Genomic DNA, 27229 nt, shown 5'->3' with positions numbered 1-27229 from the left:
ATATAGCAAATTGGTTAATATATATAATTTAAAAGTGTTTTTTTTAATTAATTCGTTATGGAGGGAGATATTTCTTCCCCTTTATTCTCCCGTGATGTGTAAGTGGGGAAGTTGGTTTCTGGGATCCATCTTCTCCCTACAATCAACGTAGAAAACATTCATCCTATCCCACTAAAGATCTGCAAAATTTTCTCTCAACAAAATTCCCTCCCTACCAAAATTAAAACGAAGCCCACACACTCTCGTCAATTCTCACCCTTCAAGAATACCGAGGTTTGATTATGCTGGTGTCTTGTATTGGGTTATGGTGTTGCTGCAATTTTTTGGTGTGTTTGAGCCTCTGGGAGAATTTGTTAAGTTCATGACCAGAAGGGAAGCACGAAGATAATCTGGTCTTCAAAGGTGAGTGAAATCTTCATCCCTTAATTCCTCTAAAAATTTTGTATAGCATGTTTAATTAGAATGTATTCTATCTTTTCGTCCTTTGAAATTATGATTGTTTCTGTAAAAATAAAACTGGAGCTATGATCCACTTCTGCATCAGGTGTTCACACATCCTTTAGAGTTATCTTCTTAATAAAGTTGGCTTTAAACAGACTATGGAATCTGATCAGTATATGATAACAAAAAAAGGAAACTTTTGTTGGAAAAAGTTATGCCTGTGATGGAATATTTAAATTGAACATTGAAAATATCAATAAAGCAATCTACTCGTTCAGTTTATATGCTCTAATATTTAAATTTTTTGCATGCTCATTTATGTCATATAAATAATAAATATGTGGGGATGATGAGTAGCCTTGGATTAATTCCTAGCTTAAAAAGTAATTTTGAGAAATGTGAAATATGCAGCAAAGCTAAAATCACAAAAGGACCTCATAAAAGTGTTGAAAGAAATACTAAATTAATTTGTGTGAATTTGAAGATTTTTAACTAGAGAATGAAATAGATATTTTATCACTTTTATCAATGTTTTTTAAAAAATATACTCATGTTTATTTATTGAAAAATAAAAGAGTGATGCTTTTGAGAATTTTTTTTTTTTTTAAAAAAAAAACTCCTCGAAGTTGACAATTTGGTAGAAAAATTAAAAGAATTAGAAGTGATAGAGGTCAAGAATATGAATCATCTGAATTCAAATCATTAGGAACTATTCATGAGATTGTTCTCCCATATTCACATACTTTTAATGGAGTAGCAGAGAGGAAAAATAAAACCTTAACTGGTTTGATTAATGTTATGCTACTAGAATCAAGTGCATCTTTTAATCTTCAGGGTGAAATGGTTTTGACTACTTGTCATGTGTTAAACAGAGTGCCACATAAAAAGACAAAGATTACATCTTTCAATTATGGAAATGGTATAAGCCAAATTTGGGATATATAAGAGTTTGGGGATGTTTAGCTTTTTTATGACTAATAGATTCTAAAAGGCCAAAATTAGGGTCTAAAGCTACCACTTCTGTTTTTCTTAGATATGCAATTAATAGATAGGCTATAGATTTCTTGATATTGAACATAATGTGATTTCTGAATCAAATAATGCAATTTTTCATGAAGAAAATTTTCCTTTCAAGTCAAGAAATAGTGGAGGTCAAAGTAATGAACAAACTTCTAAGTTTGGTTCCTCTACTCCTAGTGATGACAATGATAACAATTCTCTAGTTGAACTGAGAAGGAGTAAAAGAGCAAGAATTGTGACAAATTTTATGTTTACAATGTTCAGGAAACATTAATATTTTTGCAAGAAGTTTTAACATCTCCAGATGCAATTTTCTGGAAAGAGGTTATAAATGATGAGAAGGAATCATTAATTTCTAATAAAACTTGGAAATTAGTTGATTTACCACCAAATTGTAAAACTATTGAGTGTAAATGAGTCGTAAGAAAAAAATTGAAACCAGATGGTAGTATAGACAAATATAAAACTAGATTTGTCGCAAAAGGTTTTAAACAAAAGGAAGATTTTATCTTCTTTGATACCTTTTCTCCAGTTACAAGAATCACATCCCATTAGATTGTTACTTGCAATTGCTACAATTTTTTATATGGATATTCATCAAATGGATGTGAAAATAACTTTTCTAAATGGTGATTTAGAATAAGAAATTTATATGAACCAACTTGAAGGTTTTATAGAGCCTAGACAAGAGAACAAAGTTTGTAAGCTTACTACTCCATATATGGCTTAAAGCAAGCTCCAAAGCAATGGCATGATTTTTGCATGCTAAACAATGTTTATAATTTATAAACGAAATGAAGGTAACAAGTGCATCTATTATAAATCAAGAAAAGATTCTCATGTTATTATTAGCCTATATGTTAATGAATTATTGATCTTTGGCTCAAATAATTTTTGTTATAAATGAAACAAAAAAGTTGTTGAGCACTCATTTTAATATGAAAAATCTTGGTGAGGCTAATTTTTCTTAGTATGGTCTGTTTCGTTCTCCCTCCAGCATGAATGTGTTGTATGTCTCTCTCGTTTCTCGGCTTTCTTGGAATGTGTTGTATTCTTTTCATCTCTTCGTTCTAAGCTTTGGTCTCTGCATGTATTTTTTTTGTTTTCTATGTACAGTCTCTTCATTTCTCATTTTTTTGATTCGGGGTTTTTTGGTTCTCTATATGTCTTATTATTTTCATTCGTTTCATTGTAGATCTGGTAGATACAAATGATTTTTTGCTAGTCTAACCAATAGTTTGGGTTTTTTTTTAATTTTGTAGTAGATCTAGGTTTTTTTGTTCATATCTTTTTTTTTTTTTTTTTGTGATTACTTTGTTCTACACCAAAATTTTGTATTAAATTCGTCTTGATTTCCTCATACATGTTTTGATATTATTTTTTTATTTCGATTCTAGTTGTCCAAAGCAAAACCTTAATAATTTTTTCTTCCTATTGTCTACTGTTCCACTTGCTCAAATGGGTTATATATATATACGTTATTAAATTCGTCTTTGTTCTTCCTCATACATGTTTGTTATTCTTCATTGCATGTTTGATGTTCTTCCTTCTTTGTTTGATTTTTTTATTCAGGACTGTTAAAGGTTCTATTTTGCAATTCCGATTCCGGACTGTCCAAAGCAAACCTTGATAATTTTTTTCTTCCCACAGTCTATTGTTCCACTTGCTTGAATGGTTTTTTTTTCTTTCAATCCATTATATGTTATTAAATTCTTCTATGTTATTCCTCATGCATGTTTGATATTCTTCCTTGCATGTTTAATGTTTTTCATTCCATGTTTGATTTTCTAATTCGGGACTGTTGAAGGTTCTATTTTTATTTCGATTTTGTACTGTCTAAAGTAAACCTTGATAAATTTTTTCTTCCTACTGTCTACTATTCCACTTGGTCAAATGAGTTTTTTTTTTAATCCATTTATATGCTATTAAATCTGTCTCTGTTCTTCCTCATGCATGTTTGATATTATTCCTTGCATGTTTGATGTTCTTCCTTCCATGTATGAATTTCTTCCTTGCAAACCTTTATAATTTTTATAATTTTTTTCTTCCTCTTACAACTACTGTCTACTGTTCTTTCCACTGGCTCCAATGGGTTATATTTTTTTTATTCATTTATATTGTATTAAATCCATCTCTGTTTTTCTTTCCCTTGCTCATATCCGTTCTGCTTCTTGACTCTTTTCCATACTTTTTTATCCAGATTTTCTCTTGCTGCTTCAATATTAAATCATGTAACCTTCCCTTGTCGTTTTTCTTATGCTTTTCCATCTAAATTGGAGGCAAGTTAATTCCTAGTAGGGGATGTAGACTGTTATTAGAGTTTGGTGGGGTCAATCCACCCAGTAACAGGTTTGTTTTCTATTTTTTTCCCCTAAAAGCCGATGATGATTTGAAACTATTTTTTTAGATTAAAAAAGTGCATGCATCTATGTTTTTTCTTATCTTTTGAATGATTTTTTTTTTTTGTTTATTTCCTTTGAATCCGTTTTTTCTTATCTTTTGAAACTATTTTTTTTGTTTATTTCCTTTGAATCCGTTTTTCCTTATCTTTTGAAGGCCAATGATGATTTGAAACTATTTTTTTAGATTAAAAAAGTGCATGCATCTATGTTTTTCCTTATCTTTTGAATGATTTTTTTTTTTGTTTATTTCCTTTGAATCCGTTTTTCCTTATCTTTTGAGTATGATTTATGTTTTAGTTTTATTTCATTTCAACCTGTTTTCTGAGTGAATGTATCTTTTGCTTCATTCCATTAAATTTGTTTTTAACATTCAAACGAATATAATTTTTGTACACTTAAAATTGACTTCCATTTTAGAATTGTTGAAACTGTTTATTTTGTTTGCTTAGAGTTGGATTTGTTCCGATGAAATAGCTTTTTGAAATCCTAAGGTCTTCTAATTTGTATGATATATTATGTTGTATTTATGTCATTTTTTAGCTCAAACACCAAATTAATAGTGACCTGACCATTACTTAATTTATTTATTTTTTACTTGACTCTCTTTAATATGGGTTTACTGTTTGAATTTATTGAGGTTAGGTACACTTAAGTTTACCTAACCTTCATGACCAACTCTACTTATTGTATTCTCTACTTATATCCCAATCTGACTTCATATTTTTTTAGACTTCTCCATAGACTCCTTTGTAAACTGTGTTGGTAAGTCCCTCGACCTTCCTTTTCATTTCAACTTTCTCTTAAATTCGTTTTCCATTCTAGTATGTGTTGTTTGGCTGTTGCAATATACTTTGTTTCCTTCTTCCACCACCAAACTCAACTTATTTCATCCATATAAGGCATGCTTGCTTCTTTCCTTATAACCGAATTAAGATATGTCTCTAACATTTTCTTGTTTTTGTTAGGCCCTCAACCGATTATTTTGCCCTCTAGTTGTGGACCATCTTCACCATCGCTCACTCCGAACAGAAACAAAGGTATGATCTCGTATATTTTATTACTACTTCAATCGTATTAACATACATTATCATTATGGTCTAACTGCACTTCTTTTTCTTCTATGTAGGGTCTAAACTAATCAAACATATCTTTCGTAACTAGTTTGAGGTTCGTAAGTTTTAAGTTTGAAATGATCTTCATTCCTGTCTATTCTTTCTTTCTTCTACTTGTTAAGGTCTGTTTACCTCAAATGTATCATGATTATGTATTTTGGACTTGTATGTTGGACATTTTCTCCTTGTGAGAATGTGGAGTTTTTTTTCCCTATATTTCTTGAAGAAGACTATGTCGAACACAAAGTTATTGGGAAAAATATTATCTTGTATTGTTAAGTTTTGGGTTGTATCAATTTAAATATTCATTTATCAAACGAATTAATTTCAATCATAAGTTTAATCAAAAGTATATTCATTTACATATTCCACTATCAAAAGTATATTAAATTATAAACATGGTATCAAACTTATAATTTTGTTAATTAAATCCCTACATCTTCACAAACAAATGAATTTGAACTTAGAACTTTGTTAATTACTTTCATTAGAACTTATAAATTTGTTAGTTAATTCTTATGTTTTCAGATATTAATCCAGCATTAATTCTAATTCTAGTGTACGATATGTGAAATAATAATGTTAAGTTAGCAAGATTCAATATATATACATACAATATACTAATTCATTAGTAATTGGGATAATTACCTTCAATATATATACATACAATATACAATATACCAATATATATACATACATAATAGATTAGCAATATGAAATATATTTTGGTGGTATGTTTTACATATCGAAGAGAATTAGAATTATTATCGTTTTTTAAAAGAATTTATGAAAAATAATCTATTATGTTTATGTTTGAGAAAATAGGTGTATAGTTGAAAATTAATCAACAATAGCAAAACATAAAACTAAAAAATAAAAAACAAACAAACAAAAAATTAGAACTAATCTCATTCACAAAAAATTGTATCAGATACTCAACTCAACTCAACTCTGCATCCAAACAGAGACTTTCAAATACAACTCAATTCAATTATGCACATCAAACCCAAATAATAATTATCAATTCAACTCTACACAATAAACACAACAATTTAACTTTAAGATAATTTAATTCTCTAGATAGTAATTACTAACTTAACTCAATTAACTACTTTTGCACAAAACGCCCTCTCATTGAGTTTCCTTTTTCCATACCGACCCACTTGACGTCACAGTCCCCCACATGGACCGTCACCAACGCCTTTTTCTCTTGGTCTCTTTTCCTACCTTGTGTTTCCCATCACGCGCCGGATTCAACGGTTCCACAATCCAACGGCTCATCTCCTCCATTCACGAGAATCAAGACTCTTCACCAAATCCTAAACCCAATCCTAGCCGTCCAAAATGCCCAAGATTCTCCACTACCCTCCATCCGACGGTCATCCCACGAACTACAGTATCTCAGGAAGCGGTTATGTAGAAGCAAGAACAACAACAAGAAGAATCAAACCAAAACACACGGCCGAAAAGGCATTTCTCGGACGGAGAAATTCCACTGAGCTCTGGCCATGGAGAAGGAGAGAGAGCACCTTGTTTACTTGGCCAGACTTGCAGAACAAGCTGAGAGATATGATGGTGCGTTTCGTTAAACCATTTTGTTTGTTCTTTTAATCCAGTTTTAACTCTCCTTTTTATGGTTCTTATTGCGGTTTTGTTGAACTGGATAGTTTTGACGATTAGGGTTTTCTTTGTATTTTGAAACTTATCCGGGAACTTGTATGATCTTCGTTTTAACCTTGGAAACTTGAAATTACTTCATGAAGATTTTGGAGTATTGTACTTTAATTGAAGAAAATAGAGCGATGCATTTCGTGCATATGCGGTAAATCGGCTGACCTGTGATATGTGACATTTGAAATTTGTTTGGGTTGAGGACGAACTGAGAATAGTGTTGTTGTGTTTTGTTTTCCAGTACTTTTGATTTGACTGATACATGATTTCATCTGGGTGTATCTCAGAAATGGTGGAAATGATGAAGAGCGTAGCAAAGTTGGACGTAGAACTTACTGTGGAGGAGAGGAACCTGGTCTCTGTGGGATATAAGAACGTTATTGGGGCAAGAAGAGCCTCATGGCGTATTTTATCATCTATTGAACAAAAGGAGGAAGGAAAGAAGAACGAGGTTAATGTGAAGAGGGTAAAGGAGTACAGGCAGAGGGTTGAAGACGAACTGGCGAGAATTTGCCACGACATCTTAACTGTTGTCGACAAGCATCTCATACCATCTTCTTCCTCCGGAGAATCCAATGTTTTTTACTATAAGATGTAAGGATCATTATCATCTGCTTCTGTTTTGTTTCCCTTAGTTTTTAGTTCAGAGTGCTGAATACTTACATAAATTCAACTATTTTTAAAATGCACATGACTTGATAATGTAATTGATCTTACCTCCCACTATTGAACTTTATTATACATTTTATTTAGTTGCTCCACAACATTTATCTCGCTATGGCTTTGATCTGCCTTTTTATTATACTTTTTAGTAAGATTTTATGCATTCTTCAAATGCAGGAAGGGGGATTATAACCGATACTTAGCGGAGTTTAAATCTGGCCATGAACGTGAAGAAGCTGCAGACCAGTCGATGAAGGCCTATGAGGTAAGTACAATTCTTTTGGTGTTTTCTGAAGCCTCCGTATGTCGTTTTCACTTCCATTTGTCTGTCTTTCTCTGTTTTTTCTCTTCGACAGTCCTATGTCTATTGTCAGATTAGTAATTGAAGTTATTTTTATGCAGTCTGCCTCAAGCATTGCAAGCTCTGATCTGCCTCCAACACATCCCATCAGACTTGGCTTGGCGCTCAACTTTTCTGTTTTCTACTATGAGATATTAAATTCCCCAGAGAGGTTGATTTTACCTCTTCGATTTTCTTTTTACTGTTGCATCATTTTTCATCACATGACATGGAGTCTATTATCTGATTGCTTCAATAAAATAAGCTGTCATCTCATCGTGTCCAATATTATTATTGAGTGACAGGGCATGTCACCTTGCAAAACAAGCTTTTGATGATGCCATAGCTGAACTCGACGGTCTCAATGAAGAATCCTACAAGGACAGTACCCTCATTATGCAGCTGCTGAGGGATAATCTCACGTTATGGACCTCAGATCTCCCAGATGAGGGAGGTAAATTTCAATGAATCCTCGTTTTCCTTTCCCCCCATCCTTACCTACAGTCAAACTTCACTTGTTCTATATTGATGATTGAAATGGACTTTTAAGTAGTATTCATGTCTCAGTATAAAGATATATTAGTCGCAAGTGTAACTTTTTATTGAAGAATCACCTTAGGTTGGCTCAGTAGTCCCCAGTCGGAGGGGGAGGGCCAAGCTGTGCTATAAATAAATAGCCTTTAAGGTCATGCGGGAGCTCCAAATCATAGTGACCAACTCCGCTTCTCCTAGAAATTGGGGGACTGTCGTGGTGCATTTTATGAGAACTGTTTGCAAGAAAGATTTTTGTTGAGTATATTACAGGTCCCGTCATGGGCAAAGCTGGTATCAGCTTCCCTATATTGAACTAGTACCTGAAATGTATTTCATTTTGATACAGACCAGTTTTAGTCTAATATAAATAGTGCTTTGGAGTCGGGAGCTATTAAAAATTACCATGAATCAAATGGAATTTCTTTGGAAACTTTGGCCTAACTTTATTGATTTTTCACGCTTATGTTTATTATTTTCAAGAAATCATGATACTAATTTTCTGTTATAGTTCATGCATGTTCAAGTTGGCACTTGAGCATTGTGCAGGTATTTGGCCATGAATAAAAATTTTGTATACATTTGCAACCTAATCTTCTTTTATTTAATTACCACAGGTGAGCCATCTAAAGCTGCTGATGAATCTTGAGCAGAGGCAAGATATTCGAACTATCTTTAGTCAGTCGAGAGACATCTTTTTTAAGAACTTCCTTGCAACAATTATTGACTATCTATATATTTTGCACAGCTAATTACTGTTGACATGATCGTAGGAGGGCAGGACATATATAGCTGTGCCACTTTTCTTGCTTATTTAGTAGTGTTATAGAATAGTAATCTATTATCACTTTGTAACCATTAGCTTTAAAAATTAAGTGAATCCGTTTAGTATGAGAACTATTATCTACTTGATTGACTGTGGTTGCAATATTATGCTTTATTATCAATATATGTTCCCACAATCTTTTCTGGTTGATAACGGAAAAAAAAACTATTGGAATGGAATAGAATAGGCTCATAATTATAGAACTCATGGTTTTACTATTTCATATTATTTGATGCTAGTCCTTGGTCCCATTAGTCATCAGATGGAATAATTGCCAGACATTAAAATAGACACGATAATAGTACAAGAGAGGTACACCTTAAATCTTGTAAGTTGAGGGACATGGGACACATTTTATGGTTAAAGATTTCGGAGTCTAGAACTTCTTGGAATTAAGAGACAAAATGGCAAATATAAAAAATTCCTTTAAGAAATTTAATTCTTTAGTGTACCAATTGAGCTATGGTCAAGGTATGTTTCTTCTCTTGTTACTGATCGTTTGATCACTCTAGCTTTTGATGTTGTTCATCTTATTTTTCTTGATGATGTCGTTTGTGAATTTGAACTGCGGAAACATCGAGGGATGAGGAGGTAAGGCTATGAATCAACCAGAAAAGAAATCAAATGGTTGAGAAACTCCTTTGGCTCCTCTGAGTTGAAGGCATGGCCTGCATTCTTGACAACTACAAGCGTAGCATTGGCCCCTAAATGCCTACTTCAAACGAGTGACCAACACATTTATCATTTGGCTCTAATTTGAGAATATTTGATCTATGGTTTGCTCTAAGGAGTTGGATTACTCACCTTTTCAATCTGTGACCCAATTCTAATGGAAATACTTGATCATGTTCTCCCCACATTATCATCGTCCGCTGCAACGGAGTTGGAAAATGGTAAATTACAAGTCTAGTATTTTAACTTTGGAATTTTAGCCTGTTTGGTTCAACTTCTTTCAATTTTATGTTTTATAAGTTCCTAAATTTCCAATTTCATAAGTTCTTGAACTTTTCAATTTCAAGTCTAATAAATCTTTGATATATTAGAAAATAATGATAATAAATCGATATAGATTTCAATACTACGTTCAATGAAATTTTAAACTTTCAATTGTGTGTTTGATAATTAGATGAATTTTTAAAAATAACAAAATATATTAGAATTTGACGTAAAATTGGAAGTTTAAGGGTTAGTAATCAATCAATTTTTAAAGTTATCTATTGTACACCAGATTAAAAGTTTAAAGAATTATTAAATATTTTTAAAAGTTTATCAACTAAATTGATACAAAGTTCAAAGTTAATTCCTGTAATTTAACCCAACTCTAACTTTTTGAACCTTCCCAATTTCACTTGAAACAAACGATCAAATATAATCATAATCATAATGGAATGGTATTGAAGACAAACAGTTAACGATCTGTTTAAAGCTAATGTGGATAAGTTGTAATGAATAGCAATCCCACCTGGTGAATCTTGGGAAGGTCTGAAAGCTTTCTTCCTCTGGGAATAGTTCGAATGAGCTCTCTCTTTTCTTCAATATGGTCTAAACACATTGACTACCACAATGCCCAAAGTTAAACTAATCAAATTAACACACACAAAAAAGAGGGCAAAATGAGTTTGTTTCTTATAGAACTATAAATTGGTGTATAAATATGTAGCTTATGTTTGGGTTTGTATTCAACCTGAACTTGTGCAACTTAATAATTTGAAGAATTTAATATGTAATACCAAATATAGATGTCATGAACTTAATATTGCACTGGAATTAACAAAAGAATGTATAGATTCACAATTAATAGTAACATCTCTTTAGATCAAATTGATAATGTAGGTAGGAAGTTCGAAAAATTAGTTCGGCTAAAAAAGGTCGACTTGACTATAGTATTGGTTTTGGTATATATTTTACAGGTTAGAAGTTCGATGACAAGCCTTACCTCAATGAAATCATTGAGCAAACAAGAAGGCATCAACCGCAATGGCGGCGGCCGGAAAAACGAGTAACCCACCAACTGTTTAAGCTTATCTGGTTTTTGTGGCACCAAAATGGCTGTGGCTTCCTCCAAATCAGAGACTTTCAACAAGCCATCTTTGAAATCCTTCTCTTCCACACAAATCCCAGAGCAACAAATCACCACTTTCTCCACCATTTCAGGGCGCAGCGCCGCGATACTGTACCCAACAAATCCTCCATAGCTAAGCCCAACCAAACTGAGTTTCACCACCGAGTTAGCTTCCATAACTCGGATTAGACACTGAGCTTGAAACCACTCTGTCCGGTCCGGGCGAGTGGTGAACGAGTCGCCGAAGAAGATCAAATCGGGGATGTAGAGATTGAAATGAGGTACGAGGGCTGGAATGAAATCCCCCCATTGCCAAAGTGCATTAGCTCCAATGCCATGGATTAAAAGGAGATTGGGTTTGGTGTGAATTGGGTTGTTGGGGACCCAACAATGGACTGTGGTGCCGTCTTTGAGATCTGTAACGGTGGATCGGAGGCCGGATTTGATGAAGCTATAACGATGGCACCAATTTTTGGTCTCTGTGATACTGAAGAAGAAACACCTTGTCATTTGAAGAACATGGAAGAATCAGAATCAAAGTCAGAATTGGAATCAATGGAGACTCTATTTTTAGAACCCAAGCAAGCCAATGGGCAGGAAGAGAAAGGCCTTTCAACGTGATAAGCATGTGGTGAACCGTCCAGAGCCAAGAAAGGCCCATGCTTGTTGTTTATGTGGCTATACTCCATTGTCTGCTTTAATTTGTTAGTTTTTAACTAAACTAACAGTTTTGCATTGTTGGATGTATTAAATGACAATAAGTTATAAATTTAGTTCCTCGATTTTTTAATTTTTAACAATTTTGACACAAAATTGAAAGAAAAATTGTCCAGCAAGATTTCACCAAAAAAGTCTAAGAAAATCGATGGTTTGAATGTGTTTTTAAAATAAGCTAAATTTTTAGTTTGATCCCAATATCGATTCTGGTCGAGATGTACGAGATGAACATTAAAATAATTGTCTAAAAAGGGTGTAAAATGAAAAACTTTGAGGACTATTTTTTACGTATATCAAAATTGAAAGTTTAGGATTTTATTATATATAAAATTGAAATTTACATATAACTAAGATTAATTGATTTTTAAAAATTTTTAATTTGTCAAAAACTTATTAAATACACAATTTAGAGTTTGTTTATATATAGAATTAAAAAACTTAAAAATTTACTAGACACTTTTTTTTTTAAAGAGACGAAATAAACACAATCGCTTATGGACTGAACTTGTAATTTAAGTATTAGGAAAAAAATTCTAAGAATATCTCAAATTTATATATAGTAGTTATTAGGGAATGCATGTTTTTTAATCTATATGGTACTCTTATTATGAGATCGTCACATTATACTGGCTTCGTTGAATGTCTTTATAAGATACATTTTTTTTAATTATTGAAAGCAATTTTTTTTAGAAGTTGTTTGGATGAAATTCAATCCCTTTATTTTATGAGTAATACTTAAATGCTTTCCTCTATATTTAGAACTCATTTTAACCCAACTGTGAAAAAACTCGAAAAGATTTATTAAAAAGATTTATCACATGAAAAAATTGGATAGGATTTCAAAACAATAATTAACATATTTTAGAAAAGAAATAAAAATAATTTGTCCCAGGATAAATTATGTTGAAATAATTTAATGAAATATACCACGTTTAGTATTATCCAATATGCATTTAAGCATTTTTCTAGAAACATGAGTGCATTGGGACCAAAGCATTTTTTTGTTATTTTAAAGTCGATTTGTGTTGTTTGGGAAGCAATCAACGGATGTGGTGTCTTTGTTGATGAAATAGGAATCTGAGCCATTGATATGGATGGATGTCAATTTCAATGGATTCGTGGCCATTCTTTTAATCTTTGGCTGTAAATTAGATAGCCGATGAATTTCAAGGCTTCCCATCAACTTGGTGGGTGGCTAAGAATACCCAATTCTTCAATGAACTCGAAACTTGCCTCAATCATTGAGAAGACAAATCTAAAATATCAAATTTTGCACAAAAAGCACGTGCTAATTTGTAAATTTGTATTGATGGTTCATGGTAGTCAAAGTAAGGTTTAATTCAACAATAATTAGTATGATTTTCTTTTCAGAGGTAAAAAAATTCAATCTTTCATCTCTGTCACGATCAAAGATTTTTCTATGAACAATACAAATCGGAGTTAGGAGAAGGAATTCTCATACCCGAAATAGACAGGAGAGAATTTATTCAATCACATAATTTGGGCTCTTAGAATATAGCACCCTCTAGGGCTTTTTATTTGGGGTGACAAGATAAATGACAAAATTTAAGGTTTACTTTGGACAAATAGCAAAAAAAAATTTTAAAAAAATGGTAAAAATGGTAAACACCATAAAATTAATAATAAAAAAGGTGTGAAATTGTCAAAAATACCCCACCTGAATTAAAGCACCAAACTTTCATATATAAAATTTGAAGAGTTTCTAGACAATTAAAAAAACATCAAAATACACTATAATCAAACAACTTACCAAGGTAATCAATGCACGTGCCAAACCTCAAATCAAGACCTACTTGACAAGATTGATGCACAAATCAAGGAGTTCATTCAAAATCCCAAACAATCTTCTCCAAAACAAAATTAGGGATTTCAAACATTTTCAACCAACATCAACAAACCATGAAGCGAGAACGAATTTCTTTTCGGGCAACCAACCACAAACCTTCACTCATCAATCCACCTACAACAAGAAATCTATGCAAACTCTCACAATAATCGCGTTCATTCTAGTAAGTGGCTGTAAATCATGGCCTTCTCATATAGCTCTTCTCTAACTTTCGTTTATCTAACTAAGGGAAATGGAAACTCATAGCGTTGAAAGGGACCCCAAAAGTGATATTTTAAGAGCAAAAACACGATTCCAAGCAACCTATTTCATGAAAGAAGAAACTTGTTGATTTCCATGATCTTCACATCGTCTTCACATGTAGCGAAATCAGAAACATCATACAATTTTTCTTTTTGACAATGTAGTGCAATCTCCTATATACGTGGTTCCAGACCATTAAAGATAACAAATAATTGTTGAAAATGAATGTTTGGATGTTATATGTAGAGATGTTTATATTTTTAAAAAATAATTATAGATTTAGGAAATAGTATTAAATTAATATTTTATTTGAAATATTTTGGCAAGAATTTAAAAACAATAAACCCTTTTAGATACATTCAAAGAGGATTAAAGTTATGAACAAAGAGAAAACTGAAAGAAGAACGAGGGCTAGTGAAAGATTGAGGGTTGCTAGAATAAGTGGTGGTAAAAAGTTGGCAAACGAAAAACCAATAATTCCCAAAAGTGGGGACGAGGTATGTTTCAAAAGCTTCAAAATCAATTATTTCGGTATTCCAATCTGACTGTTGGAAGTAATGTTCTATTCTGCTAATTCACTATTCAAATACACTGTATTTCTAGAAGTACCAAACGATACGACATCAACAACTACACATAAATCACTATGAGGGAATTTCGATAAAACTACCATAAGCCACAAACATCCTTATCTCAACGGTTCGAATAAGATTCTAAATTCGAATTGTTGGAACCATCTCAGTAAACTTTCAAATGACACATAGAGATTGTAAGACGAAAAAAGCTTACCTTGAATACAATCAACAATTTGTCGAACGAATAATTTAATGGAATATAAGTCTCAACAACACGATAATTGTGATATTTTATGAATTTCCATTCCATAATTCTCACTCGTTGTAGAATCATAAGGAAAACAGAAAGATTGAATTAGTGGACAGTTGTTTGTAGAAAATACAGGCCTTTCTTGAGATATTGATAAAATGAATAGTATATCCAAAATATTAAAATAATATAATAATATAATAAGATGATAATGAATAAAAGATTGTTAAAAAAAACAAAGAATGATAAATAAAATCCAAATTAGAATCACAAATTTTAATCAAACTTAAAATAATAAAAAATGAATAAGATAATGAAAAATCTAAAGATAAATCGAAATCGTGACAAACAAATTAAAAATCGATTAATATGGAGTGACAAACAAATTAAAAATCGATTAATTCTTAATATTTTCAAAGTAATTAAATCTAATTCAAAATTTAAAATGGGAGAAAAATTTGGCACCTTTATCTTGTGAATCCGTTAGGTTGAAATCTCATAATTGACGATTCTAATTATACTGTATTTCTATTGAGAATTGATACACGGTCTCATAACCGATGATTCCATTTACACTGTATTTTGAGAATTGATACACGGTCTAACAATTACATAGTAATCAAATCATAAAAGTTGTTATCCAATCATACCAAGGGCAAATTGGGGATTAAAAAAGTAAATGACATGTGCACGGCACGCTTTTGCCAAAAATCTTATTATTGTCGTTTTTTGACAAAAATCAAGAGGACCCCTCTAATTTTGCTATTTCCTCCAATTTTGATTATATCGAAAGGCTCAATGAATTGAGTTTTTCCTATTGGGCCAGGTCATTTCGGGGCAAGCAAATCGTTTATCACGAAAAGGATGAGTTTCAAGAGAATGATTCGGAGTTCTTAAGAGTGGAGTCGTGTAGTACCAGACACGAGATAGATCTTCCAAGTAACAAGACTTTTTTCGAATAAGCCAATTCATTTGGAATCCTGCAGATCCACTCTTTTTCCTGTTCAAATATCAATCTTCTTGTCTCTATGTTTTCACATAGAGAATTCTTTACAGATGTCAAAGGGGCTGCTTACTTCCCAAACAGATCTTCCTAATCTATATATAAACTTGTTATATTAAAAAAAAAAGTTTCTATCTTACTTTGATTTATATGGATCATTGTATTTTTTAAATAATTATTTTTGTTTCTATATTTTTTAATTTTTTAAAATTATCTAAAGTCATTATACTTTCAAATTATCTACTTTAAGAAGTGATTATTTTAGTTTATATTCGTAAAATTTTAAACTATAATTCTATACACAATTTTTTAAAAAAATCATACAAAAGTTATGACAATATTTCATAAAACTAATTAAGTGTAGTATTGTATTGAAATTGTGGTAATAAAGATATTAAATTGGTCACTTTTAAAAAGTATAGAGATGAAACAAACTCCTGAAATACATGGACTAAATTATACAAAACCTAAAGATACGTGGATCGAATTAGATGTTGAAAGTACAAAGGATCTAAATAAATAAAAACCAAAATGGTAAGACCATAACAACATTTTAATCAACATTCATTTATTTAGGTTTACTAATCATTTTTTTTTATATATATAAAACGATTTACTAACCTTGGTGACTATAAAAACTTAGACTTTACTGGATAAACATTTGAATTTTGAAAATTGTGTTTGCTTTTTATTTTTCCTAACAACATTTGAATTAATAGCCAATTCAAAAAAATAAATACTACTTTTTTAAAAAATACAATTCATTTGATAACTATTTTGTTTTTTAAAATTAAACTTATAAACACTAGTTCTCACCTATTGATTTCTTTGTTTTGTTATGCAATTTTAGGAGTGTCCTAAAAATCCAAACCAAAATTTAAAAACTATATATAAAAAAGTATTTTTTGGTAAGTTTGGTTAAGAATTCAAGTGTTTAGTTAATAAAGATGAAAGGGATGGTGAAGAAGTTGTGAGAAAATAAACATAGTTTTTTAAAAAATAAAATAAAATGGTTACCGAATGAGATATACTTTGTTTAGTTTTAAAAATATAATTTTGATTTTGAAAACACTACTAAAATACACTTATACGTAGAAGTAGTATTTATAAGTTAAATTTTGAAAAATAAAAAATAAAAAGCTAGAACATCGTTTAATAACCCTTTAGTTTCATTTTAATTTTTAATTTTTGAAAATTAAACATATTTTCTTCAAATTTCTAAGACGATAACCCATATTTTAAAATTCACAACCAAACAAAATTTCAAATTGAACGAAACATAAGTGAAAGTAAGAAATTTATTTTCGTTTTTTAATTTATTTTTACTTCGAAATTTGTTGTTTTCAATAACAAATTATTGGATCCCTAAACAAATCACATTCAAATGTTTTCTCACATTCTTCTTTCTAATTTATTTTATTTGAAAACCTAAAAAAAAAATAAAAAAAATGAAGGATATTAGAAAGGGGAGATAAAAAAAAATTAAGAAAGGTCGTTCAAATTTACCGTATTATTGTATAAAAAAAATGCTAAAACAAATCTAATTCAATTAATTGGAATGTACTAATAAACATGTATAAGTTCAAATTCACGAACATAACTCAATTGAAATTCAAATGTCCTAATAACCATATATAAGTTCGAAATCTCTTTCCCCAATGGCTGCACTTAAAAAAACTGGGATTAGGGTTTGCCTTGTTTAAAAAAAGAAAAAATAAATAAAACTTCAGGTTAATCATAAGAAGCCGCCGACCCGCCTCATCATCATCTTCCCTATCTTTTTCGTGAGCGCCAGCAGCCACCCGTTCTCTTCATCTTCGCCGGCAGCCTCCACACCACTCCACCCGCGCCGCCGATTATCCTACGCCGTCCGTCACCGGTAAATCTCTTCTCTCTCTTTTCTTACCCCTCTCTATTACTGTCTCTCTCTCTTTCGGCCTTCTCACGTTGTTCTCCTCAGGTCGCGACCACGGTGCACAACCGTCGCTCTCGCCGTCTCCGCTGTTTGATCGTCAGAAGCGTCGGTCAGCATCGTTTGAGGTGAATTCCCGGCACAGTTTTGTGGGCATTTTCAGTGTGATTTTGATTTTGGTTTGGCTTAAAATAAATTCGGAGTTTGCCGGGGACTATAGCTGCTGTCCAGCGGGTTTGGAGACTGGTTGATGTCTGATAAGTGTTAAAGGACGTCGAATCTCTTAAAATCTTGTTGTGGTTGCTGGAATTTTGGTTTTATTAACCTTTAATTTCGCCTTTTTTTCCCAGATTCAAGTTATAATCGGTGTAACTTAGTAGTTTTGGACCAGGGGATTTTTGGGTAAGTGTTTTAAGACTGTTTAGCGAAGTTCAGTAGGTAATGCCTTCAATCATTTTCGCCAATTCGATTAAGTCTCTGCAAATTAGTTCCTAATCATCGGGACATTTCTGTTTGTTAAGCATGTTGTGGTTTTTGTTGTTCAGTCTTTAAATATATTGTGGTGTCAAGCGTGTTCTGTTAAAATTGTCCGAAAAGTATAATGTTAAGGTTGAAATCATGTTGGTACTTTGTTGACAATATGTATGGTCTTGGAAGCATGCATTAGGGTGTGTATGTCTGGGTTGCTGTGAGGCTGTTTAGTGGTTAGAGAACCTTGAGCTGTGATATTAGGTCCTCGAGTTAAGTGGTTGAGAGCTGGTTGAAGGCTGGTATGTTGGGTGTTGAGTCTTGAGGCAAGTGTTGATGTAATGTCCCAAGTCTAGGATTCGAATCAGGGTTTGGAATTTGGATTCAGCACCTGATGGCCTTGATATTCCACTGGATTCCCTGCGGTTTGGCTATGTCATCCTTGCTTGTCTTGAATGCTTTTAGAAGTGAAAGTTGTCCCCACAAACCAACACTGGTTCTTTTAGCATGCTTTATCCTCACTCACATGTATCCTATGAAAATTTCAAGGAGGTCACCCAATATAGAATTGCTCCAACTTAAGCACAGTTAACTATGAAGTTTCTACGATTGAGCCACCGGAAAGGAATGTGCACCTTGTTGGTGTAGGTAGTAACTTTCAATTCTCTTAAGCCTTTCTTAACCATACTTTCATGTCTTCAGAATCTTTCTCATTCGAATGTGATATCGGTTTATTCATGTTTTCTTCCTGAACTCGGGTCGTTACAGTTGAGGCCTTGGGTTAAATGGTCAAGGATCAATGTTCTGAGGAAGGTTATAGAATTTCGAGGTTTTGGGTTTAATAGTTGAGGATTGGTATTGTTTTAAGGCAATTAAGTGACTGTCAAGGCTTCAGGTTGAAAGCTTGAGGGCTGGTATGTCACCATTGGGTGTCAAGGCCTCAGGTTAAACAGTTGGGGGAAATGCCAATTTTGGATAAAGAGGAGAGTTGAGAAAGAGAAACTATTAGCTAGTTATTTACTTTTTGTTGGGCAAGCTCTAGTTGTTTTAGTCCTCTAAGTAGATGAATTTAGTTGTGAACTTCTTGAGAGCATTTTGTTCTTTCTTTGATATGTGGTTGCATCTTAAGTTCGAGTCAGCATTGAGCATTGGGTAATATGTTTAGACTTACCATTTGGGTCGTTAAACTTGTTTAGTAGTTGAGTCTTCTTGGAAGTCTATCAATTTTTTTGGTCTATTCTTTGAATCGAGGAATACTTGTTATTTACACCTGGTTTTAGTTGGAGTCTTGAACATGTCTTTAGACTACTCTTTTGAATTGAGTTTTAATTTAACGTTGACCTTTTATTTAGTTATATCATCATGGTTCTTTATATTTTAGGTCGTGAGTTTGGATTTATGTTTACAGGTCATTACACTTCTATATCATAGAGGTCTTATCATAGGAACCCAGAATTGTTGTTTATCAGGTGTTAAACAAATGGGCACTCTTTTGGATTGAGTTTTAATTTACATGGTTCTTTATATTTTAGGTCGTGAGTTTGGATTATGTTTACAGGTCATTACACTTCTATCTTATAGAGGTCTTATCATAGGAACCCAGAATTGTTGTTTACCAGGTGTTAAACAAATGGGTAGTTTAGTAGCGTATCCCAAGTTAATGAAATTTTGGGAACGTTACATTAAAAGTATGGTTCCGATTTTCGTTTCAGTCATTGTCTCACTGTTCTAGATCCTAATTTTGTCTGACATTCTAATGAATTGCTAGTAGTTCTGAAATGTTTATGAAATCTCTTAGTTAAGATGCTGTTTTTGAAATTATAGACATCTTTCAAACAAAAGGCAAAGTTCAAGAGTTATTTATTTATTTTTAGTACCCAAATAAAATTATGCTTATATATATATATATATATATGTATGTATGTAAAGATAATAAGCCTGCCTAGTACCTTGAAAGTTATTATAAATCCTCAGGCAGCTCTTAAAAACATGAATTTGGTATTTGGTACAGATTCTCTTGTAGTGTTGTGATACTGAATGCCTATTACCTAACAGATATCGAAAGGAAGAAGGCAAAGAGAAGAGGAAAAGATGAGGCTACTGACTCATAACATGCTCTCATCTAACATCAAGGGCATCATCAATGGCTTTCCGCTTCGAATCGAGGTCGAGAAAGTCGTTGAGAAGCCAGTCGACTTCAATCCAGACTTCCTCAAGAACATGTTCTCCAAGATCGAATGGAAGCCCCTTGTCGATGCTTCTCGGACTATGGGCTATGCCGAGCTTCCCGAGGAGGCTGAGGCATCAATGCTAGACTCCCATGACTTTCTGCAACGATTCCACCATGCGCTTCTGGAGTTGCATCTCGAGGAAGGCGCTCTTATTTGCCCGGAGACTGGTCGTCGATTCCCTGTCAATAAAGGTATTCCCAATTTGCTTCTTCACGAAGATGAGGTCTGAGTTTGAGATTTTACAAATTCCTTCTATTTTCAATTGTATTCGGTGCTAGAAAGGAAAATCCTAGGGTTTCGCTGGACCAAGCATAGGGTTTTTGTGGATGCTTTGTCATGAACTGGGAAATTAGGGTTTATGCCTTTCTTTGCTTTTGTTGGGCGTGATGGGATTATTCTCTGTTTACCAATTTGATGGGTGAAAACTAGTTCGTAGCATATAATTTCTATACGATTTTTAGTACTGCTTAAAGTAAGAAATATGCAAAATGGGAAAATCAAAGCCCATGGCCAGAGGCCAAAGGGGGGCTAAAATTATTCTTTATGTATCGACCTCAATTGTCCAATATTTCACATTTTGACATTTCCATTACGTAGATCAATTTTGCCACATCTTCCTTGTGTTGTTAGTTGAATGCTATTTGGCTTTGAGAGTCATCATGGTCATACGATTCTTTCCCCCGTTATTGTTATGCATAGATTTTGTTATTTTAAATTTACAGCTTCATAGATAGAATCTAAAGCACCAAACTTTTAGAATTTTAAAAATTTGGGCTCCAATAATTATTTCTATTACTGTTTTCTCCCAAGTTTCTTGGGTACTTAGTGTACTAGTTATTGTGGTAGTCCTAGTACGAAGTGGATAACTGTAGAAAACATCTAAGTAGTAAGTTCACTCTCAACTTCTCTCATGACTTTCTAGGGACTCTAACTTTTATTTGATTGATAATTATATAGAGTGAGATATTTAAGTTAAATGTTCTTGCATGCGTATGGAAATAGATTGAGTAAATCTCAAGTAATCTCTTCCTCTATTGGATAAAAGAGATTTTGAGTTTGCATGGTCCAGTAAAAAAATTTCACCATTATAACACACAAGGCTTCAACGAAGTAGCAACATGACTATAGTGCATATTTTGGCATGCATGGGATCGAGGGATCTTTATTTAGCTCAAAAAAAAAAAAAAAAAAAAAAAAAATCAAAAGTTCACCCTTTCAAAGCATTTGAGTTATAAGCCTAATCTTTGTTTTTTTCCCTTAAGAAAAAGCACCTAGTTTTTTTAGTCTTCAAAATTTGAAAATGATAATGTAAAGTAAATAAGTCTAATTGCAAACTACTCAAATTTCGAGTAAAATAAAAAGTAGTAGTAGTAATTGTAAATAGTATATATATATTTTAATTTCAGTATGTCGAGTTTTCAAAAAAGGGTAAGTCGAATGTTAAACACTCGACTTCTTCATTGCCTTTCATTTTATTATCTCAATATTCTTCGACTTCACTTTTTCATTTTATTATTTAGTCGAGTGTTAATCATTCAAGTTAGGGCATTTGGTCTAGTGGTATGATTCTCGCTTTGGGTGCGAGAGGTCTCGAGTTCGATTCTCGGAATGCCCCATTGAGTTGAATATTTGACTTTTTCCTCCATTTTATTGTTTTGATATTCGATCTCTCTTTTCATTTTATTATTTATTATATTCGACTTCTCTTTGTTATTATTTTTTACTACCATTTTCTTAACTCTTAATAATAATATATTGCTATTCTAAGATATATCATAAAAAATAATATTCCATTCACGTTTTCTTCCATAATTTAAAAATAATAAAATGTAAATTAAAATATTCATATTAATACAACTATTATCTCATTCATTTAAAAGTAATTAAAAAAAATTAATGTGATCCACAAGCGGATGTCGTTGATTTTGAGTTGGTTGTCGTCGTTGACTTCGAACTTGAGATTGCTTTGGTCTCTCTTAATGTTGCTCCCGTACTTCTGCAGGCGCTTCATAGTATAGATATTCATTATGCTTTCCACGGTCGTGATCATGTCCATGCACGTATAAAGACGATGGACTAGCCTCTGAATCATAATATCCTGAACCAAATTTTGGCATCATCATCAGATTAACATAATCAGTTTGGCTATGCGTTTGCATCATAGGGGTAATTCTTCCACATTGTGGACAACCTCATCAAACTCATATTTTTCTTCTCGAATAGGTCCCCTACGTCTAGGAACTGGTTGAGGAATAATAGGTATGTACATATAATGTATCTCTTCCATATAGCTCTTGTTGTTACTGCATATAGCAAGAATCTGGTTCAGATCATTTGCAACATCACGGAGTCTGCTGCTGTTCGATCTTTGTGAATTATAAAACAATTAGACAATATTTAAAATAAACTTAAATTGAAAATGATTAGATAATATTTATTTATGTACTAGATGACCCAAAACCATTCTCGGACGACTAACGTAGCGTCTTGTAATATCATTATATTAGTTGATATAGTTTTGAGTGACATCCCTATCAAACTGCCCAATAGAAACCCCATTGCAATAAACCTTGTGTGATCACACTACCAAATGTGCAACTTTTTTGGACCAATCTCCAGTTCTTAAATCGATATGCAGGTTCAGTATTACAAGGTGATGAGACATCTTGCTGAAAATCGAATTGTCTCATTATCTTGTGCGATCACAATACCAAATGTGCAACTTTTTTGGACCAATCGTCAGTTCTTAAATCATTATGTAGTAAGGGTTCAGTATTACAAGGTGATGGGACATCTTGCTGAAAATCGAATTGTCTCATTATCCTGTCAGGAAAATGTCACTCACCAATGTGAAAATATATGAGAAGACTTATCGTCTGCCACATGTTTTGACCGTTTGTACAGAAGGGTAAAGTGTCCATAACAACTTTTAAGGCTCCCAAATAATCTGAAACACAAAATATTACATTGAAAAATATTAAAGACATACAATAAAAATTTGTATAAAAATTCAATTTGGTTCAGTATTAATGTATCTGATCAGGTTGCAGCAGATCAAATATGTATCTGTACTGGCTAACTACATGTGTGGCTGTCCTAGTCACACAAAATTTGTCTCTCCACCTAAATTTTAAATTAATAGATTTTGAATTAACTAGATCAGTCATATAAAAATTAAATTGAATTAAAATAATATACCGAGAACCGTAGACTCGTCCAGCTAATTGAGTGTCATTTACATGTTGAAATTGTGGAGCCATTGTTGAAAATCTTTCCCAAGCCCATAGTTGCAAAAGTATCATAGGCCCAGCAATCTCGCGAACTTCAAGTTTTGTTGCTTTGCACAGCTATCTATACAGCCATGCCAAACATACTTCACCCTAAGAATACCGTCCCGCATCATAGAGGTTAGCTAACAGTGACAGGAACATCAAGTGAACAAAATGACTTGATTTGTTAGAAAATAGACTTCCACCCATCATCTGTTGTATATATGCTTGTGTTTATCTCATGATGGTTTCCTTGTTCGCATTATCGGTGAGCTCACTGAATTTTATTCCTAACCATATTAAACTTAACGTTGATCATTTAATTTTATCGACGGGTGGGTCCACATCGAGGTACAGTTGACAAATATGCAACCAGCATCATACATCACTCTAGAGATTGGCTCACCGTCAATAGGTAATCAAAACAACACTTCTATGTCCTGTAGAGTGATAGTGCACTCTCTAGTGGGCACATGAAACGCATGCGTCTCAAGTCTCTATCTCTCAACCAGTGTTGTGATGAGATGTAAATCTAGCTAAATGAATCCCAATCTGACAACATCATAAAATCCAGACGTACGAACTAATGGTAGTATTCGAGGGTGGGGTGGGATAGTGTGATGTACAACTTCCTCTTGACATCTACAGGATATCTGGCCAATGGTACGATCTTTCCATACAACTGATGATCGATGAATCGATTGGTCGTACAGAACATTGGGATAAATAGGTTCTGGATTTAAAGCCATGATCTAAAAAAATATTATTTATTTTCGAGTAAATAATGTACAACTTAGTAAATTATAATTAAAAAAATATTATATGCACAACAGAAATAGAATTTATAAGATAACAATATTATTTACACAATAAAAATTGTTTTACAAGATAAAAATGTCAATACTAAAAATCCACAACTGTCTGGAGTCTGTCTTCGTAATGAAGGACATTTGTTCGATTATGGCCTAACTGATTATAAAACCCACATTGTAGTCAAGTGCTTGATTCTGTCCAATCCATCTCGTTATGATATCGTGAACTTTTTGATCTACCAGGTTTCCTAAAAAACTATGGGTCAGCATGTAAGACAAACATATTAGGGTGTGTGATCCAGTAATCTTCATGCGGTAAAGGTTGAAATTGAGGAGAGTAACATGCAACATACGTTGACAATTTATAGTAGTCCTCAATAAAATCTTCGTAGTTCGTGTTAAAATGTGAGCAGAGTACCATAAAATACGAGCATGAAATGCCAAACACTTGCCACTTGTTACATAACAGTATTGCTCAGACCCATTTAACCTCAATATTTGAACATTTCCTTGTTTAGTATTGAGGTTGTGACGTCCGGTCTTCCCATGAAACACACCTTCATATCGATTGTATGATTGTACTTCATGTTTACTAGATCTTGCAACCCATTTATTATTTTTACCTGAATTTTTACTCACTTAGTATTATAAATATACTTGAAACAAATTGTTAGTTACATAAGAAAAAATAATATTAATGGGTGTATTTATCTTGACACTCCAAAACAACTCTTATTTCTTCTTTCTTTCTTTGAAATAATTTATGCATTTGAAGAATGTTATTTGAGCAAGAGCATTTATCGGCAACATTCGAGCTCCTTTGAGGACACCATTTATGCACTCTGATAAATTTGCCGTCATCCACCTATATGAACCCTCCATCGTGTGCTTGAGTTAATCGCTCTATACCAATGTTATAAAAAAAAAAAAAAAAATCAGATAGCTCCGATTTATTCCTTTGACGTCCTCAATGGATTTATTAAGCTTTTGAAATTGAGATTGACATCCGACACAACAAACATAATTTTTAAAGTGTTAAATTTGTATTTTTTTTTATTGAAGTTGCTGACGATATGTCGTAAGCATAATCGATCGTGACATTTTGGTCTCATCAAACCATTTGCTGGATTGTTCACTACTGAGATAATGCTAGCATGTTGATCTGAAATTAAACACCACAATTTCTCTCTAAGTATTTTAAGAACCATCCCCATGAGTCTGCAGACTCCTCATTTGCAACGGCAAATGCAAGTGGAAGAAGATGCCCGTTTGAATCAACTGATGTGGCAATCAGTAACTTTCCTCGATATCTTTCATATAAGTGGGTACCATCTCAAACCTCTTCATTAAGATAATGAAAGATGTTACAATATAATTGAAAAGACACAAGAACAAGAAAGATGGATCAGCAAGTGCACCCGGACATCTCAACTAGGTTGACATCTCCTTAGCACTCTCATCATATCCTAAATAGAAAAGTAAAGATGACAAAACAATGACATAAAAGCCGTGCCTGGTACAATGGGCTTACACAAGTGTAAATAACCTAAACAAAATACATTCAACATAAGTTGGAGGAAATATGAAGGCGTTCGAGTTGAGGCTGATGTCTTGAATGGAGAAATCTTCAAAATCTTTGTATAGAGAGCACCAAGAAGAGGCATTAATACGGGCTGTCTCGAATCTGTACGTCCAAGGAGAATCTTTGTCATGAAACACTATTTGATTCCTTTCGAACCATAATTCTGATAACAAGGCCTTGATTGCATTGATCCAAATTAATCTTGGCTTCTTTTTCATTTTAGGACCAACCAGAAGTTGGAGGACATTAGCCTTGAAGTCATTACTGAATACCCAATTGGTATTAAAGCAATTAAGCAAATAGAGCCAACATTTTTATGCATACACACATCTAAAGAATAAGTGTAGCAGATTTTCAGAGTTTGCCAAGCAGAGAGAACAAGCCCGTGGTGAGATATAGTGAGTAGGGAACTTCTTTTGCAGAATATCTGCACAATTTAGCTAGGGATAGTAGAGAGGTTGTTTCTTTAAGTGCTAATTTCGGGTCTTGAACGAGGGGTTCACCATCTAATTGGCCCCAGAGGAACTCGGTTTGATGATCGGATCACAAAACAATTGTTCATTAGAGGATCAACAGGACTTAAGGAACAAAAGATAATCTCAGGGGTAAAACAGCCGGCCGACATCTATTAAAAGCTTCTATACAAGAACCAAATGCCCAAAATATAAAAATTAGGATAACATGTCCTCAGTTGGCGTTTCTTTCAGTCTTCTCTCCACACGTGTTCCAGGATTGGTCTGCTTAACCATATACAACCACTTGGGTAACAATTTATATGACTCATCCCAGTCACCGAACACTTTAGCCAACACCTTTCTTTTTCTTTCCCACACCCTATGGTAAGGAAAGTGATATCCAAATTTTGTTTTTATGTGAGATTACGGTTGTGCCACGCTGATAGATGATTCTTCTCTTATGGCATCACAAAACTCTAGTGCAATCATCAATGAATCTAACTGCACATGACTTTGACTAAGTTCTGAGTAAAAACATGTATGTTGATCAATATGCATAGTATTCTCAAACAAATCATGTGACTTTTTCTTTGTTGCACGAAGTCTCCATTTGTAACCTTTTTCCTACTTTTTACACCGAATTACCCAAATCGTTGGTGTCGATTCCACAACCACATATGGTGCGTGACATTCAATAGCAAAACATTTAATTGCGTGTTGTAGCATTTCTTTGTCTTGACAAATCACCCCCTTATACAATTGGGTATTGTCAACAAC

At 33.0% G+C, this 27229-nt stretch overlaps 3 protein-coding genes, 1 long non-coding RNA gene and 1 other non-coding gene across 8 annotated transcripts; 4 read left to right on the top strand and 1 right to left on the bottom strand.

Moving 5' to 3' along the window:
• Positions 1–6150: 6150 nt before the first annotated feature.
• LOC120075886 (14-3-3 protein 7-like) lies at positions 6151–9127 on the top strand. Of its 2 annotated transcripts, XM_039029620.2 has the most exons (7): positions 6214–6550; positions 6934–7240; positions 7487–7574; positions 7712–7821; positions 7955–8103; positions 8798–8835; positions 8929–9127. In XM_039029620.2, exons 1-6 carry the CDS (start codon positions 6484–6486, stop codon positions 8827–8829), a joined length of 753 nt encoding a protein of 250 aa, XP_038885548.1. In that variant the 5' UTR covers positions 6214–6483; the 3' UTR covers positions 8830–8835; positions 8929–9127. The 2 variants fall into 2 exon arrangements, with proteins under 2 accessions (XP_038885547.1, XP_038885548.1); XM_039029619.2 differs by having other exon boundaries at positions 6151–6550; positions 8798–9127.
• A 74-nt stretch (positions 9128–9201) lies between these two features.
• Positions 9202–11578, bottom strand: LOC120075885 (uncharacterized). Its single transcript, XM_039029618.2, has 4 exons — positions 10943–11578; positions 10469–10561; positions 9811–9878; positions 9202–9718 (listed from the first exon to the last, which is right to left on the bottom strand). Exons 1-4 carry the CDS (start codon positions 11576–11578, stop codon positions 9604–9606), a joined length of 912 nt encoding a protein of 303 aa, XP_038885546.1. The 3' UTR covers positions 9202–9603.
• LOC150029993 (uncharacterized) lies at positions 9608–11893 on the top strand. Its single transcript, XR_016527222.1, has 2 exons — positions 9608–9899; positions 10917–11893. It is a non-coding gene; the product is annotated as an uncharacterized LOC150029993 (long non-coding RNA).
• Positions 11894–17337: 5444 nt separating this feature from the next.
• LOC120075773 (multifunctional methyltransferase subunit TRM112 homolog A-like) lies at positions 17338–20944 on the top strand. 3 transcript variants are annotated; one of them, XM_039029437.2, is made up of 4 exons: positions 17462–17602; positions 17684–17763; positions 17986–18037; positions 20159–20944. In XM_039029437.2, the coding sequence occupies exon 4, from the start codon at positions 20195–20197 to the stop codon at positions 20561–20563; it is 369 nt and encodes a 122-aa protein (XP_038885365.1). In that variant the 5' UTR covers positions 17462–17602; positions 17684–17763; positions 17986–18037; positions 20159–20194; the 3' UTR covers positions 20564–20944. The 3 variants fall into 3 exon arrangements, with proteins under 3 accessions (XP_038885366.1, XP_038885365.1, XP_038885364.1); XM_039029438.2 differs by lacking the exon at positions 17986–18037 and having other exon boundaries at positions 17338–17602; positions 20115–20944; XM_039029436.2 differs by lacking the exon at positions 17986–18037.
• Positions 20945–21877: 933 nt separating this feature from the next.
• Positions 21878–21949, top strand: TRNAP-UGG (transfer RNA proline (anticodon UGG)). The gene has a single exon. It is a non-coding gene; the product is annotated as a tRNA-Pro (tRNA).
• The last annotated feature ends 5280 nt before the right edge of the window (positions 21950–27229 follow it).

This window comes from Benincasa hispida, unplaced genomic scaffold (genome assembly GCF_027475165.1).
Source record: "Benincasa hispida cultivar pf3 unplaced genomic scaffold, pf3_genome.v1.1 HicScf715, whole genome shotgun sequence".
Classification (NCBI taxonomy): Eukaryota; Viridiplantae; Streptophyta; class Magnoliopsida; order Cucurbitales; family Cucurbitaceae; genus Benincasa; species Benincasa hispida.
This window is presented reverse-complemented; position numbering and strand designations above follow the sequence as displayed.

Coding starts and splice junctions, on each gene's coding strand:
- LOC120075773 (XM_039029438.2), top strand. CDS start 20,195: ATGAGGCTACTGACTCATAACATGCTCTCATCTAACATCAAGGGCATC.
- LOC120075885 (XM_039029618.2), bottom strand. CDS start 11,578: ATGACAAGGTGTTTCTTCTTCAGTATCACAGAGACCAAAAATTGGTGC. Junction 10,562..10,942: donor TGCTCAATGATTTCATTGAG/GTAAGGCTTGTC, acceptor GCATTGTGGTAG/TCAATGTGTTTAGACCATAT. Junction 9,879..10,468: donor ACCTTCCCAAGATTCACCAG/GTGGGATTGCTA, acceptor ACTCCGTTGCAG/CGGACGATGATAATGTGGGG.
- LOC120075886 (XM_039029619.2), top strand. CDS start 6,484: ATGGAGAAGGAGAGAGAGCACCTTGTTTACTTGGCCAGACTTGCAGAA. Junction 7,575..7,711: donor AGTCGATGAAGGCCTATGAG/GTAAGTACAATT, acceptor ATTTTTATGCAG/TCTGCCTCAAGCATTGCAAG. Junction 8,104..8,797: donor AGATCTCCCAGATGAGGGAG/GTAAATTTCAAT, acceptor TAATTACCACAG/GTGAGCCATCTAAAGCTGCT.